Source organism: Dermacentor silvarum, chromosome 9 (genome assembly GCF_013339745.2).
Source record: "Dermacentor silvarum isolate Dsil-2018 chromosome 9, BIME_Dsil_1.4, whole genome shotgun sequence".
Lineage (NCBI taxonomy): Eukaryota > Metazoa > Arthropoda > Arachnida > Ixodida > Ixodidae > Dermacentor > Dermacentor silvarum.
The window spans coordinates 129,274,416-129,289,846 of record NC_051162.1 but is presented as its reverse complement, the minus strand read 5'-3'; the positions used below and the strand labels follow the sequence as shown (position 1 = coordinate 129,289,846).

Sequence of the window (15,431 nt, the reverse complement as noted above, 5' to 3'; positions counted from 1 at the left end):
GGGATCAAAAGGCATCAAGCCTAGCAGCGTTACACCATAACCACTGGGAAACCGTGGGAGCTTTCCAATAATTTGAAATCTCTTTTAATTCAAATAGATGGGCAATTTCAACTGATTGGTTGGCCCTGGTAGAGTCCCATTTCGTTAAATACGGAAACAATCCTGCAAATTTTAACTCCTAGAACTGTGCAACGGTTACTTCAAGCAACATTTCTCACACTCAGAGACCAGCTTTTGAACCAACTTGAGCCAAAGTCCAATGCATTGATATCCACTGTAACGATGTGTACCACAGAAACTGAGCCTTTTAGCTCAGTTTTAGCTCAGCCCATGCACAACCTCTCGACAGAACTGGGGCAAAATGCTGTGCGAGTCGCATTTTAGCACATGCGTAATGCTATTGTGTACAGCACTTCAGCGGATAAACAAATGAATGATGCAGCAGTAAAGAATCAGGCTTCATTCCATATCGCCAACAAAGTACCAGTGGTAAATGCTGTGGCATCAGGCTTCTAAGGCATTGCCTATTGCCAACAAATTACCAATGCTAAATGCTGCACGCAGTCCACAAGACCCACCAGTGCGATTATTTTTCTCCTTGCATGCCCAGCTCGAATTAGCCACATTCATTCGGTAGTCCGTAATTTTTGAGACTGCACAAAAATGACTCGTAGGGCACTAGGCCTCGGTGACACAGTAGTTGCCGATCAACAACTTGGGCAGCTTCGAGAGAATTTGTGGCTTGTGGAGGTTCGCTTGTTCTGTTGTTTTCCCACATGTTGCATTTATTTTAGCGCGATGACTAGCGGAAATTGGAAGTAGAGTTGAACCCGGATACATCGAACCCACATGTAATGAATTATTGCGTATAACGAACAGCAGTAAAATCTCCTTGAACATGTTTGTTAAAAATTTTTATTTTATATATATCGAATTAAATATATAGTCAAACCTCCTTAATACACACCTGCTTGCTGTGTAATTGTGGTTTAAATGTAGTCGCGAAGATTCCCCCACCCAGCACCCATTGAACCCCATGTATTGGCTGACTGCTTGAGCTGTAGTCGCTCATTTGCCATCAAACAGTGCGTACTATTTTCTTTCTAGTTCTACACGCACAGGCGCAAAATCTGCAAAACCTCATGTGCGCAGATGTTAGATTCTCGAGTTGCGACGCCCGGACGACAGTCGCCAGCGATAGTGACCTTGCAACATGGCCACCATGATGTATTTCCTGCTCATGCAGCTGTTGCCGAATGCAGCACACAAGAGCATGCCTTCGAGATTGACTTCCGATAACGAGAAGAAGCTGCTGGTAGGAGGTGCGAATTCGCTATTGGCATCGCATCCAATCCAATTCAATTCGTAACCGCGTAGAAGCACATTTTATCGTGCACTCCAAGCGCATCTCTGCCGTCACCGCGGACGTCGCTTTGAGGTTCCGTATAAAGTCCAAACATGGTAACATCGTCGCCACACGCAGTATGCTGTACGTGCGAGTGAAAGCTTGCAAGGGTCAGCCGGTGATTGCTGCTCAATTACGCGTGTGAACAAGAAAGGCGGTGGGAAGCGCGCTTCTGTCGCGAACGAGGTAAGAATGTGGGAGGCATTTTACTTCGGTGGCGGCCACGCAGGCCTCGTCTTCAAAGCGATCTGCGACGTGCCGGTAGCTTCGTGTGCGCTGTGCTTTTGACGTTTAGTTCGCGTTGAAGCGAAAGAATTCGCTCGCTGATCTCACCGCGCCTCCTCATGGCAGCGTTTTCACAGCGTGTTTCCGTGGTCATGGAGCGAGATGTGTTCATGTTTACCTGTGCAGTAAAAGCTCGATGATACGAATCTCACGGGGTCACGAAAAATATTCGTATTAGCCGAAATTCGTATCATCGAAACACAATTAAAACTACTGTCGAATTTCGATAATTCGAACTCGAAGGGGCCCGAAAATTTGTTCGAATTAAAAGGACGTATTTTTGAAGTATTCGTGCACCATAGCACGATGCACGAACAGTGCGAGTCGTGAAATATCGCGGCGCGCAAGTGCATAGCAAGCGCGGGCCACGAAACTGCCCACGCCGGCTAACGGTCGCTTCCCGATAACGACAGAAAACGAAGCTTCAGGGAGCGAGCGGGCGGTGCGGCACACGGGTGCGTGCGGAGACCGTCGAAGGTGAGGGAGGAGGGCGGCAGGGAAGCGGATTTGGCCGCGTCAACTCCGCCGCTTCGGTGGCTCCCCTCGCCCTCCCTCAACTCCCTCGTAGCTCTCTCACCTTCGACTCCGTGCGCACATCTCCGTCGCACATCTCCGTGCGCGCCCGCCGCCGTGCTGGCGCCAGCTTATTTTAGCCGCCTCCTGAAGTTTCGTTTTCTGCCGTTATCGGGAAGCGAGCGTGTGCGGGCGTGGGCAGTTTTGTTGGCCCGACTGCGCCTCCGCCGCTGCTTCCCTCTGCTCTGCTGCCGCAGCGTGCAAGGTCAACATGTGACTAGAAAATAGAGGAGAAGGGTTCACTGCCATTTTATCCGCGTGGCTGAGACGTCGGCACTAGTGTGTGCTAGAATACGGTTGTCTAGAACACTCTAGTCGGCACGTACACGCTTGTTCCGGCGCGATGCAGAAACGGCGACCTTGTAATTTGAGAGAGAAGGAAATTTCCGTCGCGGGTTCTTTTTTTTTCCGTTCCATCGCGCGCGGCATTGAGGGGTCTCTCCTGAGCTTTTGCTCTATGGCGGTGTCGGAGAAATGCCGGTCGGAGGCGCCGCCGCGTGAATTGGCGCGCTGCTAAGAGCATTAGAGAGTTTTAGCAGAGCGCCGCTTACGCTCCGCTCAGATTTCACGCTCTGAGATACTGCAGTGAACTGCGTAGATTTCGCATTTGATAAGCATGTCTGGCCGAGACGCGAGCGACGCGCAATCAACTCGGCTGCAAAACGACGACGAGGCCAAGTAGACACGCTGTGACGCTCCGCTCAGTCGGCTTTGTAGCGGAGCGAGGGATGCGGTCTTCGTTCCGCTGCCGGTATGAGCGTTGTGCGCAAGCGCAATAGCGTTCCCGCTAAGCGATTGTGTGGCATTTGCTACCATATGCCGGTCTGAGCGGAGCGGACACCAAGCGCTCAGCTAAAACACTATTGTCGGTGCGCGGTATGTTCGAAATAAGCGTGTTCGAATTCACTTGCTTCGCGTTGACGTTGAACGAAAGCACGTTTTTCATGATAGTCTCGCTGTGCAACAACTGTGCTCAGTGTTGACGTTGCGAGGCCTAGCCCTTTAGCCAACTCCGTCCGCTTCCTCTTGGGATCCTCATCGACCTTTCGAAGAATGTCTAATTTCTCTTTAAAGGAGAGTGCTTTCCGCTTGCGAGACATAGCTCGCTGCGACTAGGCAAAATGGCGCAAACACGAAGAACGCGGCCCGAAGCGCAGCAGCCACTCCATCTGACGGCTCGCAGAAAAGGAGGAAAAGTACAAGAGCACCAAAAGCGCCACCGCTTCAAACTCTTCGCGCCCAGTCGCGGAGTCCGCGCTGTTCGGCGCCGCGCCTCCGCACCAAAAGAGAAGGAGAGAAAGCGCGTGACTGCGCGCTGTTCTCTTTCGCGGCCGTCGGTGGGGCGGCGTTTATTCGTATCAACCGACGCAGGCTGAAAATTGATTCGTAACAACCGTTCTCTAGCACGTTGCAAAGTAAGGGGGCTCGGCCGGGACCACAGAAAAATTCGTATCATCCGGAAATTCGTATTAGCCGTGATCGTATCATCGAGCTTTTACTGTACACGCTTTACACCGTGCTTGTTAATTCAGTTAGTAAGCGAAGGTCAACAAGTTTATATGACCGATAAAACTACTATCCTTAGTTAGTATAGTTGTTTACTATTTTGCCATCGCAATTAATTTTTTTTTCTTCATTCCGCCAGTGTGCTTGCGGTCGTGGTGTTGTCGTAGTGTTCGTTTCAGCAAGTGAAGATAACCGATTTTTTGCTGCCTACCCGCAAATAAAGCCTGTCTGAGTGTGTGCGTTTGAGAGCATCGTGACGTAGTTCTTTTCCGGCCGGTAACTGCTAAACTGGGATTGGTGGTTAATCCGTACATCGTTTAGTGCGTACCTAAACGTCGTTCCCGGCCGACTACATATTAACAAGGTTTGACTGTATCAAACATTTTTTGCGATTCCCTTCAGGTTCAATATATATAACTGTATCGGCCATTCACCGTGAAGCTGGAAATTATCGAGTCGAGTATGGAGAGAAAAGAAATCTGATTTCGCCGCAGCAACCTGGGCTGACATTAAACAGGTAATGGTCCAGGATTGCTTCTGTTGTGCTGGTTTCTGCGTTCCTGGTGATAGCAGAGAAAAGTTTTCCAACGAGTGCAATGAAGCCATTGCAGGTTCCGACGAAGTTTGGAGTGATTTGTCAGCATTTTCAGAAGTCACTGATGGGTCAAAAGTCCCACGGACGAAGGTGCCGCAACCACGGGGGAGCTTGAGAACAAGTACTTCACTGCTGCCGTTGTCAATCATGACAGAGTGAAGGAAACAGTGAGGACAACAACTCGCATCCTGCACCCACCCGCTCCAGTGTGAGCTCGCACTGTATTGCCGCTTCTGTGCGAACTTGGAAGTCTGCGGCCTCAGCTGCTTAAATCCTTGGAGAATGCGGAAAAATGCAAGCTCTCCCAGGCAACGCAGATGTTGAAGCAGAAAAATATTCCGGACTATTCTGTGCCACAGTAAGCCACAATTAAGTCTACTTCAACATTAAAGTGCTCTTACAAATGGTATGTGCTTTTATATTGTCAAACTCTTTAAAAGATCTAGTATATTGAATTACATGATACTATATGAAACTGATTCCCGTTTTTTTGGAGTTCAATATATGCAGGTTTGGCTTTATCACGTTGTTCACCTTGCAAAGCTGTCAGAGTACTAAGAAAAATTAGCAAACTGAGATCACATATACATTTCCGTGCATTATGTGAAACGAGATACAGTTGTATATCTTGCAAGACAGTGAAAAGAAGAATCAGGAAAGAAGTGAAGGGAACGAGTGTAAGGAAAGAAATGAAGAAACAAATGCTGGACTTGCAACTCAAAAACTTCTATTGGGAGACCGCACAGTGATATATGTGCATAGGCCTGAGCACTCACAAGCACGGGTAAAGAAAAAAGATAAGAAGCCAGACAATAAACAGTGTATAGGTGACTGTGACAGCATCTTAGTTTCGAAGTCTTTCTTTTTCATCTTCATTCCTCTTTGTGGTGTTCCTTTCAATAGGTTTAAATCAACCAACCAAATATTAGGCTCAGTTGATATATGCTTGTACTTTGGCCAAATAGATCATGAATAAGTCTCGTCTTGGATCACCGAACATCAGACTCAACTGAGTGCTCAAGCTGAACCACCACAGAGAAATAGCGCACCTGGTCCAGCAGTTGCTCCACCCGCCTTTCCAGGTCCAAGCGTGTGTGTTCCTCCTCGGCTCTTGTTCCTTCACAATCCTGGAATATGTCAAAGAACTGTAATAAGCACCATTTAATGACACAAACGAAATGTAGGCTCACTGCTACGAGACTCACATCACAGGATGTAGCTGGTGCTGGTCAACAAACATTAGGTTAAACAGAAGCTACCATCTTAAATACATGTGAAGCTTAACTTTGATTCAATGTATCTTGACTCTTGATTCACATCCCAAGGCAACAGACTAACAGGCACTGTATCAGTGGGTCCTAGATTATTTGCACCTCGTGGTTCTCTTTAGAATAAGCTTTATATTGGGTACTCCTATCTAAATACATGAAAATGGAGAAATAATTTTTTTTTGGCAACACCGCTGCACCAAATTAGATGAGACTGATCAAAAAAGAAAAAAAATATCTGCTCACTGTAGGAATCGGATTTTTTATATAGGCTGTCAATTCTTTTACCAAAGTTGTTATTTTTAAAAGACAAAAAAAAAACTCATTATCAAATCCACAACGCTGTTTTCAGCTTCAGCAACAAAAAAGAATAAATTTCTGTAAACTGCACCTCCCAATTATACGTCTAAAGTGAAGAAACTTGATGTATTATATGCCATGCTCAAAAAACCACTAATTTGTGAGTACTGCAACTTCTGCAAAACACTCAAGCATTGTAACACTTTCACATAAGGTGTCAAATCCTATATCACATTCTAAAGGATGCATTTTACAGAATTGCAATATCTGTTCTGGTGGAGGTTTACGGATTTATAGACTTCGTGCTTCTATCTTTCTGAAACTTGCCAGTTTTCAGAAATTTTTGTTTCATGCCTATTTTCATGTTGTGAATCTAGAGACTAAATACAACGCTTGGCCATTGTTTTGGAAATTAACAGCACTAAACAGACAAGGACTTATGACGCAGCGCCAGTGATGCAGAGCCAATATTGTGTTCTTTGCTTAAGTCCTTGTTCGTATCGCGCTGTTCGCGCCCAAGTTGGCCATTGTATTTGGTGCCTTTTCAGCAATTAATAGATTCAACTATTGTTTAATGAGAATTATATGTTCTTGAAGTAAAAATTTGCAGCAGATAGCAACATTATGTGGTCAGAACACATCAACTATTTATCCTCCAAAGCTTTTCTATTTACTGTATCATGACAAATTAGGAATAGATAAGAATTTGTACTTTCAACCAGTACAGTGACGGCAAACTCAATCCTTCCACTCCAGGAAAGTCAGTGACTACTTGGCCAAAATGAATGTTTTTAAAAACTCGTTCTTCCCGTGTACAACTCGTAACTGGAAAGACCTGCCCTCTTAGGTGGTCGAAAGCCCCACTATTTCGTCTTTCAAGTGCACGCTTGACCGTTTGCGATAAGTACTTGCCTTCTATTTATCAAGGGTATTTGTCATGGGTTTTCATTCATGTGCGCTCGTTCTATTTAAAAAAAAATTTTTTATAATTGAGCACCGATATCGGATACTCACTTTATTATGCGTGAGTGCTGTCACGCGCAACATTAGGATGCTGTTGATACAGAATTTTTGTATCCTTGTATTGTTTCACTTATTCTTGTATTGTTTCACACCCACTCCTGCCCAAGGCCTGACACTCAGACCGGCAGTATGTACCAAATAAATGAATGAATGAATGAATGAATGAATGAATGAATAAATAAATAAATGGTTCACTGACCTTGTGGCTTTCCTGAAGAGCTTCTTTTTCAAAGTTGAGTCGGCGTAAAGACAAATTCAGTCGGTTTATTTCGAGATGCGCACCTGCGAGCTGGAGATTAAAGTGTATACAATCAGTCATAAGGCACAGCCGTTTACAACATGTATCCCAATACTATGCACAAAACTTCAACAAGATATTATGCCCTAGAGAAAAATTCAGCTGACAAAGTCGGGGTACTTCCATTCTTTTTTCGAAATTGCATCTAAGTTACAGTAAAAGTTGTTAAATTATTTTAGAAAAATGCAAACATAAGGTAAAAAAAGAAAGGCAAGTAAAACAAACATGCCCAATAATTTGCTCGTAATTACAGACAAAAAGTTCTGGTTTTATAGTGTAATTAGGAAACGGCCCCAATGGCTATTATGGTTGATTACTAAGGAGTTATATTTCTGGCTTTTACACCTGAGCAGCGCTAAGGCTAATTTGATTTGATAGACTTGTGAAGCAAACAGTAAGAAAAGCTGTGATAACTAAGGAAACCAGGTTGTGTCATAGTAGCTTACCTTGGACAGGAATTCGTCGTCGCTTGTGTTGGCTGTTTGCACTTCGCAATCAACCTGCACAGAGACAATCTGTGAATGTCAAGCTCATACGCTCCTCCTATATTTCAAGCGGTTACAAGAACAAGATAGATAAAATGGAAACTAGTCAAGGCAAACTGCATTCAAAAACATTTTGACTCATGTCAGTTGCACATCCTCCACGTATTCAGTGGAGCAGTGGCCATATGCTGTGATATTTTCCTCTCCAATTCCATTTTTACAGCAAAGCTGTTAAGGGTAGTTCCATAACAGTTGTCGCATAGCGGCATGCGACAGCGTGGCCGATATCAAGTGTAAATGCAACACAATGTGTTTTGGAGCTCCAAGTTTGTTTTGAAAAGTAATGATAAAAGATTATCCAGTAAAATTAAGCTTGCGTATATCTCATTCAAAGAGAACAGCTTACTATGCATGTGCCTTTTTTTTTTTAACCAGTAATCTGCATTTTCTGTTTCTCGCATCACTTTAACCGGCTGTACATCGGAGGCCAGCCAGGAGTTTGCAAGGCTGTGGTGGTAAAAGCAGCCTGTGTGGAAGTCGTCACTAAGAATAGCCAGCCACAACCCAGCCGTTAGCAAGCAAACGGACCACTACTACTTCCAAAGGATGCAAGAACTCGCTTATAAAGATTCACTGTCTATGATGCATCAGTTACTCGGACTGGCACACATCTGTGAAGTTTTTTTTTTTCAGTCAAGCATCACACTGAATATCTGATCGCAGCAATACTGGGGACACACTTTCGTTTCGGCTTCTCAAGGAAGACATCAAAAATAGAAAAGTTAAACAATTTGTTTAGAAGGTTCGTCCTGCCAATCATTGCACCAGCGGCCGCAAGAAAGTGCACCCTGTTGATGAGGAAGCTTAAGCTCGGGCCCAACTCTGATGTCACCTATTCAAATACATGTAAATGCAAAAACGCTTTTCTGAGATAACCACTGGGCCGACTTTAATGAAATTTGTCGCATTCGAGAGGAAAAGTTGAATTCTAGTGACTGTGGAAAGCGGAATATTGATTTAAGGCCTGAATGTTCTAAAAGAAAAAAGTTAGGTATGTTAAAATAAAAAAAAAGAAAGACAGAAGCATAAAGTTAACAAATTTGTAGCTCACTACCATGAACAATACCACAGTTCTTTCAGATGCACCCATTACAGCATCTGAAGGGGACAAATTGGATATATTAATTTACACTTTACGTGAATCTCTAACATTGTTTACAAGGGTTTTGCAAAATTCCAGTTGACAGATTAGTGGTCTACATGATATCCATGTATAATACGACAATTTTGTCCGCTTTACATGTACTATTAGGTGCAATTCCCAGAATTGTGATGTTTTTCATTGGTGAGTTACAGAGTCGACAAAACTTGTTTAGTTTCGTTTCCTTCAAATTTTCATTTTTCGGAAATCTTTACTAAGAAACTGACAGCCTAAATCAAAAATTCGCTACCAACTGTCACTAGATTATAAAGTCTTTTTTTTTTTTTTTTTAATGCAACAAACCTCATCAAATTTGGAGCAGTGGTTGGCAAGAAAAACGATTTCTCTTTTCCCATGTATTTAGATAGGAGCCCCCGAGCTAAAGTTTCCTCTTAAGAACAAGTGGCAATCCCTCATGAATGACTGTGCAAACAAAAAACGTAAATGGAATGGGGAGTGCAAGTATTTAGGACGGAAGAACAAAAACCGATTTTTCACGAGACATTTGATCAATTTGTTTTTACTCATTAAACATTGTTACGGCCCAACCAAGAGTTGCGCCAGTCAGAAGACAACGATTCGACGTGCAGAGGTGGAATCGGTCTCGACAGCCGTCTCGTTTACGTATTGCTGCCTCTCTCCTTAATATTGTAAGCACATCCTTATACGTGACTTTCGCGATGTAACAATATATTCTCAGGTGACCAGCTATTACAGATGTGATGGCAACTTACATAGATCCCATAAGATGGTATGAAGCAAAGCACAAAAGTTTTCATGATATGTTAACGAAGTTGAACCCGATCCGACTGTGTTAAGTTTCTGCCCATTGAGCATTAAAGACATTGCCACAGTATGTCAATCTTGCAACCTCTCATACGAAACGATGCCTTTAAATACTACATGCTCCCCACTTCAGTGGCAATATCTTCTCCTACGAATGCATTTTTAACGCAGCTTGATTAATTTATTTATTCTGATGAGGCAGCTCCCAAATATTTAAATTTTCTGTTCCTATCAAAGGTACACAATCCCCAAGCAATAACTTGTCTTTACTATAATTGTGACCAATGTTGTCTATGACTGAACAATTGTTTTATATGAAAGCAAGATATTGCATGTTCTTACGCTCTGTATTATCACGCCTGTAATGACCCTTTCAGGGGCTGACAGTATAAACAAACAAACAAGTGTACTTCTTTCTGGGGTTTTACGTGCCAAAACCAGTTCTGATTATGAGGCATGCCGTAGTGGAGGGCTCCGGATTAATTTTGACCACCTGGGGTTCTTTAACGTGCACTACAACGCAAGCAAACGGGCATTCTTGCATTTCGCCTCCATCGAAATGGAGCCGCCGCGGCCGGGATTCGATCCTGCGATCTCGTGCTCAGCAGCGCAACGCCTTAGCTAACTGAGCCACCGCAGCGGGCAGAGGCGGTGTCGTACCCCATGAAGTGTTGACTGAGGGGCGACTATTGCTAGTTGAAAACTTATAATACCCAGCCTGGATGATCGTGTACAAGTGTATACACTGAACAAAAGTGCAACTGCATATGCACATACAGAGCACTGCACAGCTCATTTCGCTGGCATTCTAGTTTTAAGTGCCAGCTTTAAGATATACCAATGTACTGCACAGGTGTGTAGAAAAATGCCAGCGCCACCAACCTCGAGTGATTAGCTGCAATGCTAGGCAGTTAAACGCTTGCAGGGGGAAAACATTGCCCACTCTCTACACTCTTGTGTTCCCTTTGAGAGTAGACCTCATTGTACAAGAGAAAATATAACAAGGAATTATATAATGCACTTGCCAATTTATATCTTGTATTGCTACAATTATTGCCAATTCTATAGTGAAAAGTCTTATATCTAATCGGATTGCGCAGTTGGTTGTTCTTCACCATCACGACGTGACACTACCCGTGCGCAAAAGCAATTCTAGCTTTAGATGTGTGAGGTATGAGACTAAGATACTGAGCCGGTTTATTGTAAAATGCTGGTCTTACAAATTTGGTCTGAATGAGCAAGCAATGCCGTGGAGGGGAAAGATCAGTTGAATTGCATAGGTAAGGATCATAACAGAGTTTATGAAAGGGCGTAGCCATAGCATTTCACATTGAGGTACTAAGGAGAGCAGTTAAAAATCTCAATGAGGTGTTAACGATCCACTATTTCAGAACTGATATAACAAACAAAACGGATCGCGTTGTAAAATTTTCCACGAGTGCATTGACTGTTACACATCCCAATGCTACCATCTGGCTATGAGGAATGGCAAATTGGGTCTCCACAGATTATTTAATCCACCTGCTGCGGCTTTGCATGCGTACATGTACTTAAATTCACAACTACACCGGTTGCATTCCAGTTAGACTAAAATGCAACTGTTGTGGCTAGAAACTGAGTCCATAAACTTAATTAAGCTCATAGAAAATACTGAACAAATGACTTTTGAATTGGTCCCAACCCCCGCCCCTCAACCACACTAAAAATGCTGCCAAAAACTACGCTGAAAACACTGAATTGCAAATGCAAACTCACCTTTGGCTGCAAGTTCAAGTTTACTTCAGGTATGTCATCAGTCTGCAGGTCACAATCAACCTGTGGGAGACACAATCCAGAAATTTTAACCATCAACAAAAACAAGAAATATGCAATAATAAAAATAAAACTTCCGCTCAACATTTGAACACACAATTCTTTCCCTTAACGATGTATTCATTTTGCACTATACAATCATCCTGCAAAAGCAAAGCCTACGTAGTAACACCTTCACAAAGATCATAAGGAAAGATATATAATAAAACTAGGCGTAGAATAAACAGAAATCTTTACCTTGGTTGCATATTCTGTCTGCATGTTGGTATCGACCTGCAGGAAAAAAGCCTTGTTCAATACTTTAGATCATGATAAGGAAAGATATATAATAAAACTAGGCGTAGAATAAACAGAAATCTTTACCTTGGTTGCATATTCTGTCTGCATGTTGGTATCGACCTGCACGAAAAAAGCCTTGTTCAATACTTTAGCCTTGCGTTTTGAATGTCCTTTAAAGAAAGCGCAAAGTGAAAACTGATGAAAAAGCCTAGAAGTTAACAAAACATTACCGTTTCAGTCTCCTCTGTTTGTGCATCATTATCAACCTGCAAAATGAAATTTACAAAAAAAAAAAAAAAAACATTTTATGGTTATGGTTTCAGAACAGTGAAATAAAGAAGCAGAGAATACCATGAAACACCAAGTACCAGTTCATGTTCAAATAAGTTGCTGCATGCTACCTCTAATTTCCACATCATTTCATGGCACAGTGACATGCCGACAAATTCTTTCTCAGCAGTGAAATTTCCTTTCCAGGGAGCCAATACAGATTTACCTTATACCATGTGCTTCATGTAACTAGAACCAAACTTTAAAATAGAATGGTATACCTCAGACGAATGAGATGAACAGTATATTCATACGTTTTGTAAAAGCGCAAAAGCAACATGGACAAAAGGAAGAAAACACGACAACCCAGCGCTGACTCACAACTGATATTTCATTCATGGAGATCACACACATATATAGGAACCAATGTCCAAAATCTCTGGACATGTGAAGCACAAATGGTACGCTATGATTATGTAATGAAAAAACGCTTAACCTTGCACTCGGCGCGCAACGCTTGAAACAGCGAAGCTGGGCGATCGTAGCCTAGCATTTTCCGGAAGTGCGCAGAAACTTTTCATATTACTCAAGATGTTGTATGTCAGATAATGTTCATGATAATGTTCATGATAATGTTCATGATAATGTTCATGATAATGTTCATGATAATGTTCATGATAATGTTCATGATAATGTTCATGATATGTTCATGATAATGTTCATGATAATGTTCATGATAATGTTCATGATAATGTTCATGATAATGTTCATGATAATGTTCATGATTTCGCAGCGTATCAGACTTACGGCTGTCACTGCACGTGCATAGCACAGCTTGCAACACCGACACCGCGTTCCAGGAGACCCGCTCCGTGAATGCGTCTCTCTCTCGCTCTCATTGCGCACAAAACCTATTCACCTCGCAGAGCATGAGCGTACTAGCAGGCCAGCTGTGGATAAGATGACGACGTTCGAACGCAATCATATGGTTCACATAAATGCATGCTCTGCAGGCGCAGCTGTATAGCCTAGTGGTTACGACGCTCGCTTTGGGACCAGGGGTACGTGGGTTCGAATCCCGCCTCGGCAAGAAAGGTTGTTTTCTTTTCTTTCTTGGTAGTTTCTTGCTACGCACTACAAATTACGGCTGGCTTAAACAGGTTCGCTGCTAAAAAGTGTACGCTATCAGGACTGATTTAAATAGCTAAATTCTTTTTCATGAAGAATCACCCATGGTTCGCTTATACATGTGGCCCCCTTCCCTAAGCTATATATTGTTTGTGGTTGTCTTGCGTTACTTAGACAATTTTTTTTACGAGTGATTAGTTCATTTTATTTATGCAAAATTAAATATTCATTTTAGGACACAAGTCGTATTTCAAAAGTTGTAACATGTGCTCAGATACACCCAGTGAAATTAAATTTTACGTGGTTCTTTTTCTGGGCTCTGAAGAAAGCCTGAAATGTATTATATGACATAACTACACTTTTGCGCACGCTTCGATAGCAGTGCTCTCAATCGTGTTCAGAAGGAACGAAGCTTGCATGGCAGTCATAAAAAAAAAGCCAACGTGTGTGTTGCATATTTGATCAGCGCTGGCCTATCTCTTATCATTTAGGATGGTGGAGGATTTTGATCTTCAAATTGAAGGTGCTGATGTAAGCTGGATGCTGTGGCCGCTGGCTTTCTTTTTTTTAGCGGTGTACCTGCAGGCTTCAATATTTGGAAACAATTGAGAGCACTGCCATCCAGAAGTGCGACGGCACAGTTACGACATTTTTTATGCTTCGCTGGCTTTCCCCAAAGCCTGGAAAAAGAACAACACTAATGATACTGTCAAGGAAACAACTTCATTGGGTGTTTCTGAGCACCCTCTACAACTTTTCAAGTACGACCCCTATGCCCTAAAGCGAACTCTTAAAATTTTGCATTATTAAAAAAAAAAACATTATTAGCTCACTAAACCCACTTCAAAAAATAGTCCATGTAGCTCAAAATTACTGCGACACTATACCGTTAGTCTTCCTGATTCTAAGGTGTGCCATTCTATTTTTAAAATTAGGTTCTAGTTAGGTGAAATACAGTGTGGACAAACCAAAATATTCTCTAGACACTGCTGATGCCACAAGAGAATCTACAGATGGCATGAGTTACAGAGACAGAATGAGCTCACTCTGTTCTCCTTCTGCGATCGCTCCTGGGTAAGCTCTTCAGCGAGGTTCAGCATGGCATCCTTCAAGCCCTGATTGGCATCACTGCAACAGAGAGAACGCCGGCTGCTATTTCTGACACGATTCCCAGCTTGTAGTACCACTTTTTGTGGTTAAAAGAAGCCTCAGTTATACAAACATTTAGAACAATGTGTTTAAATATGTACCCTTTCAGTGCTGCATTGTCCTCTTTCAATTTAGAAAGCACATTTCAAGACTAGTCGAACTTAACCCTTTCCCATGCCAAGGACGAGTCTGATTCATCCAACCATTTTCTCAGATATATGCCACTGAGGAGACTCGCTCATCCTAGGATTTCCATTCATCTGCGGAGTGCCAGAGATGAGTGGCAGTCGTTGCATCATTTTGGTGTGAATGCTACGCTACTAGTAGCTTCCCATAAAACTGATTTTTTTGTGAGTGCCGTTGGTAGAAATGCAGCGGTCTAGCTTCCCTGGGTTTTAAAAATGGCATCCTAGAGTAAGGTGGCTGCAGCAACAACCATCTTTTTCAATGCCATAATTGTGGTGGTTTGGGGCATTTCTTCACCGCAAGCAAACGATTAGAACTGGAAAGCTTTAGTGAGACGTGCTCGGAGCTTGAACTTTGTAGGGGCGCGCCCTAAGCGCGCTCCCGATTGCAGCGCCAACACAGCGTTGCGCAAGACGCGCAAAATAAACACAGATTGCACCTCTGCGTTCGTCGCGGGCGGACGGCTCCGGATCGGCGGGCGACGCGACTACTATAGCTTGGCGACCCGGACGTGAAACGCTGGTCGTGGCAGCCTCCGCTCGGCTCCTGGCAAGCTCGCAGCCTATTGAGTAGGAACGACGGCACGGCTAGTTCGCTGCCGTCACGTTAATACCTACATTGGTGACCCGAACGAAGAACCCGGACGTGCCTGCGTGATGGCTGCGAACGCGGGTCCCGCGTCGGCTTACAGCGGTACTCGGCAGCGACCGCAGTCAACGGTGCGTCTCCCGCCATTTTGGCCGAGGAGGCCGGGCGTACATATGCGATTCGGCCACGCGCTCACCGGGGGCTACGGCGCTCACCGGGCTACGGTGCTTCACACGGCACGGCGCTCAACAGCCACGGTACGAGCCTCGGTACGAGCACGCCGGGCCACGGTAC

General features: G+C 43.6%; 1 protein-coding gene and 1 non-coding gene across 13 annotated transcripts in view; one reads left to right on the top strand and one right to left on the bottom strand.

Annotated features, from left to right (window-relative positions):
- LOC119464288 (myosin-3) overlaps positions 1 to 15,431 on the bottom strand; it is an 80,457-nt gene that overhangs the window by 19,083 nt on the left and 45,943 nt on the right. For 6 of the 12 annotated variants that reach the window (XM_037725195.2, XM_037725194.2, XM_049655613.1 and 3 more), the window contains 8 exons: positions 14,261 to 14,342; positions 12,047 to 12,082; positions 11,901 to 11,936; positions 11,775 to 11,810; positions 11,481 to 11,540; positions 7,700 to 7,753; positions 7,155 to 7,244; positions 5,414 to 5,491 (listed from right to left, as the gene is read on the bottom strand). In XM_037725195.2, coding sequence (XP_037581123.1) covers positions 5,414 to 5,491; positions 7,155 to 7,244; positions 7,700 to 7,753; positions 11,481 to 11,540; positions 11,775 to 11,810; positions 11,901 to 11,936; positions 12,047 to 12,082; positions 14,261 to 14,342 — 472 coding nt within the window. The remainder of the gene's footprint in view (positions 1 to 5,413; positions 5,492 to 7,154; positions 7,245 to 7,699; positions 7,754 to 11,480; positions 11,541 to 11,774; positions 11,811 to 11,900; positions 11,937 to 12,046; positions 12,083 to 14,260; positions 14,343 to 15,431) is intronic. The other 6 variants (XM_049655618.1, XM_049655615.1, XM_049655616.1 and 3 more) reach the window with 6 other exon arrangements.
- LOC119465422 (U4 spliceosomal RNA) lies at positions 10,360 to 10,497 on the top strand. Its single transcript, XR_005194860.1, has one exon. It is a non-coding gene; the product is annotated as a U4 spliceosomal RNA (small nuclear RNA).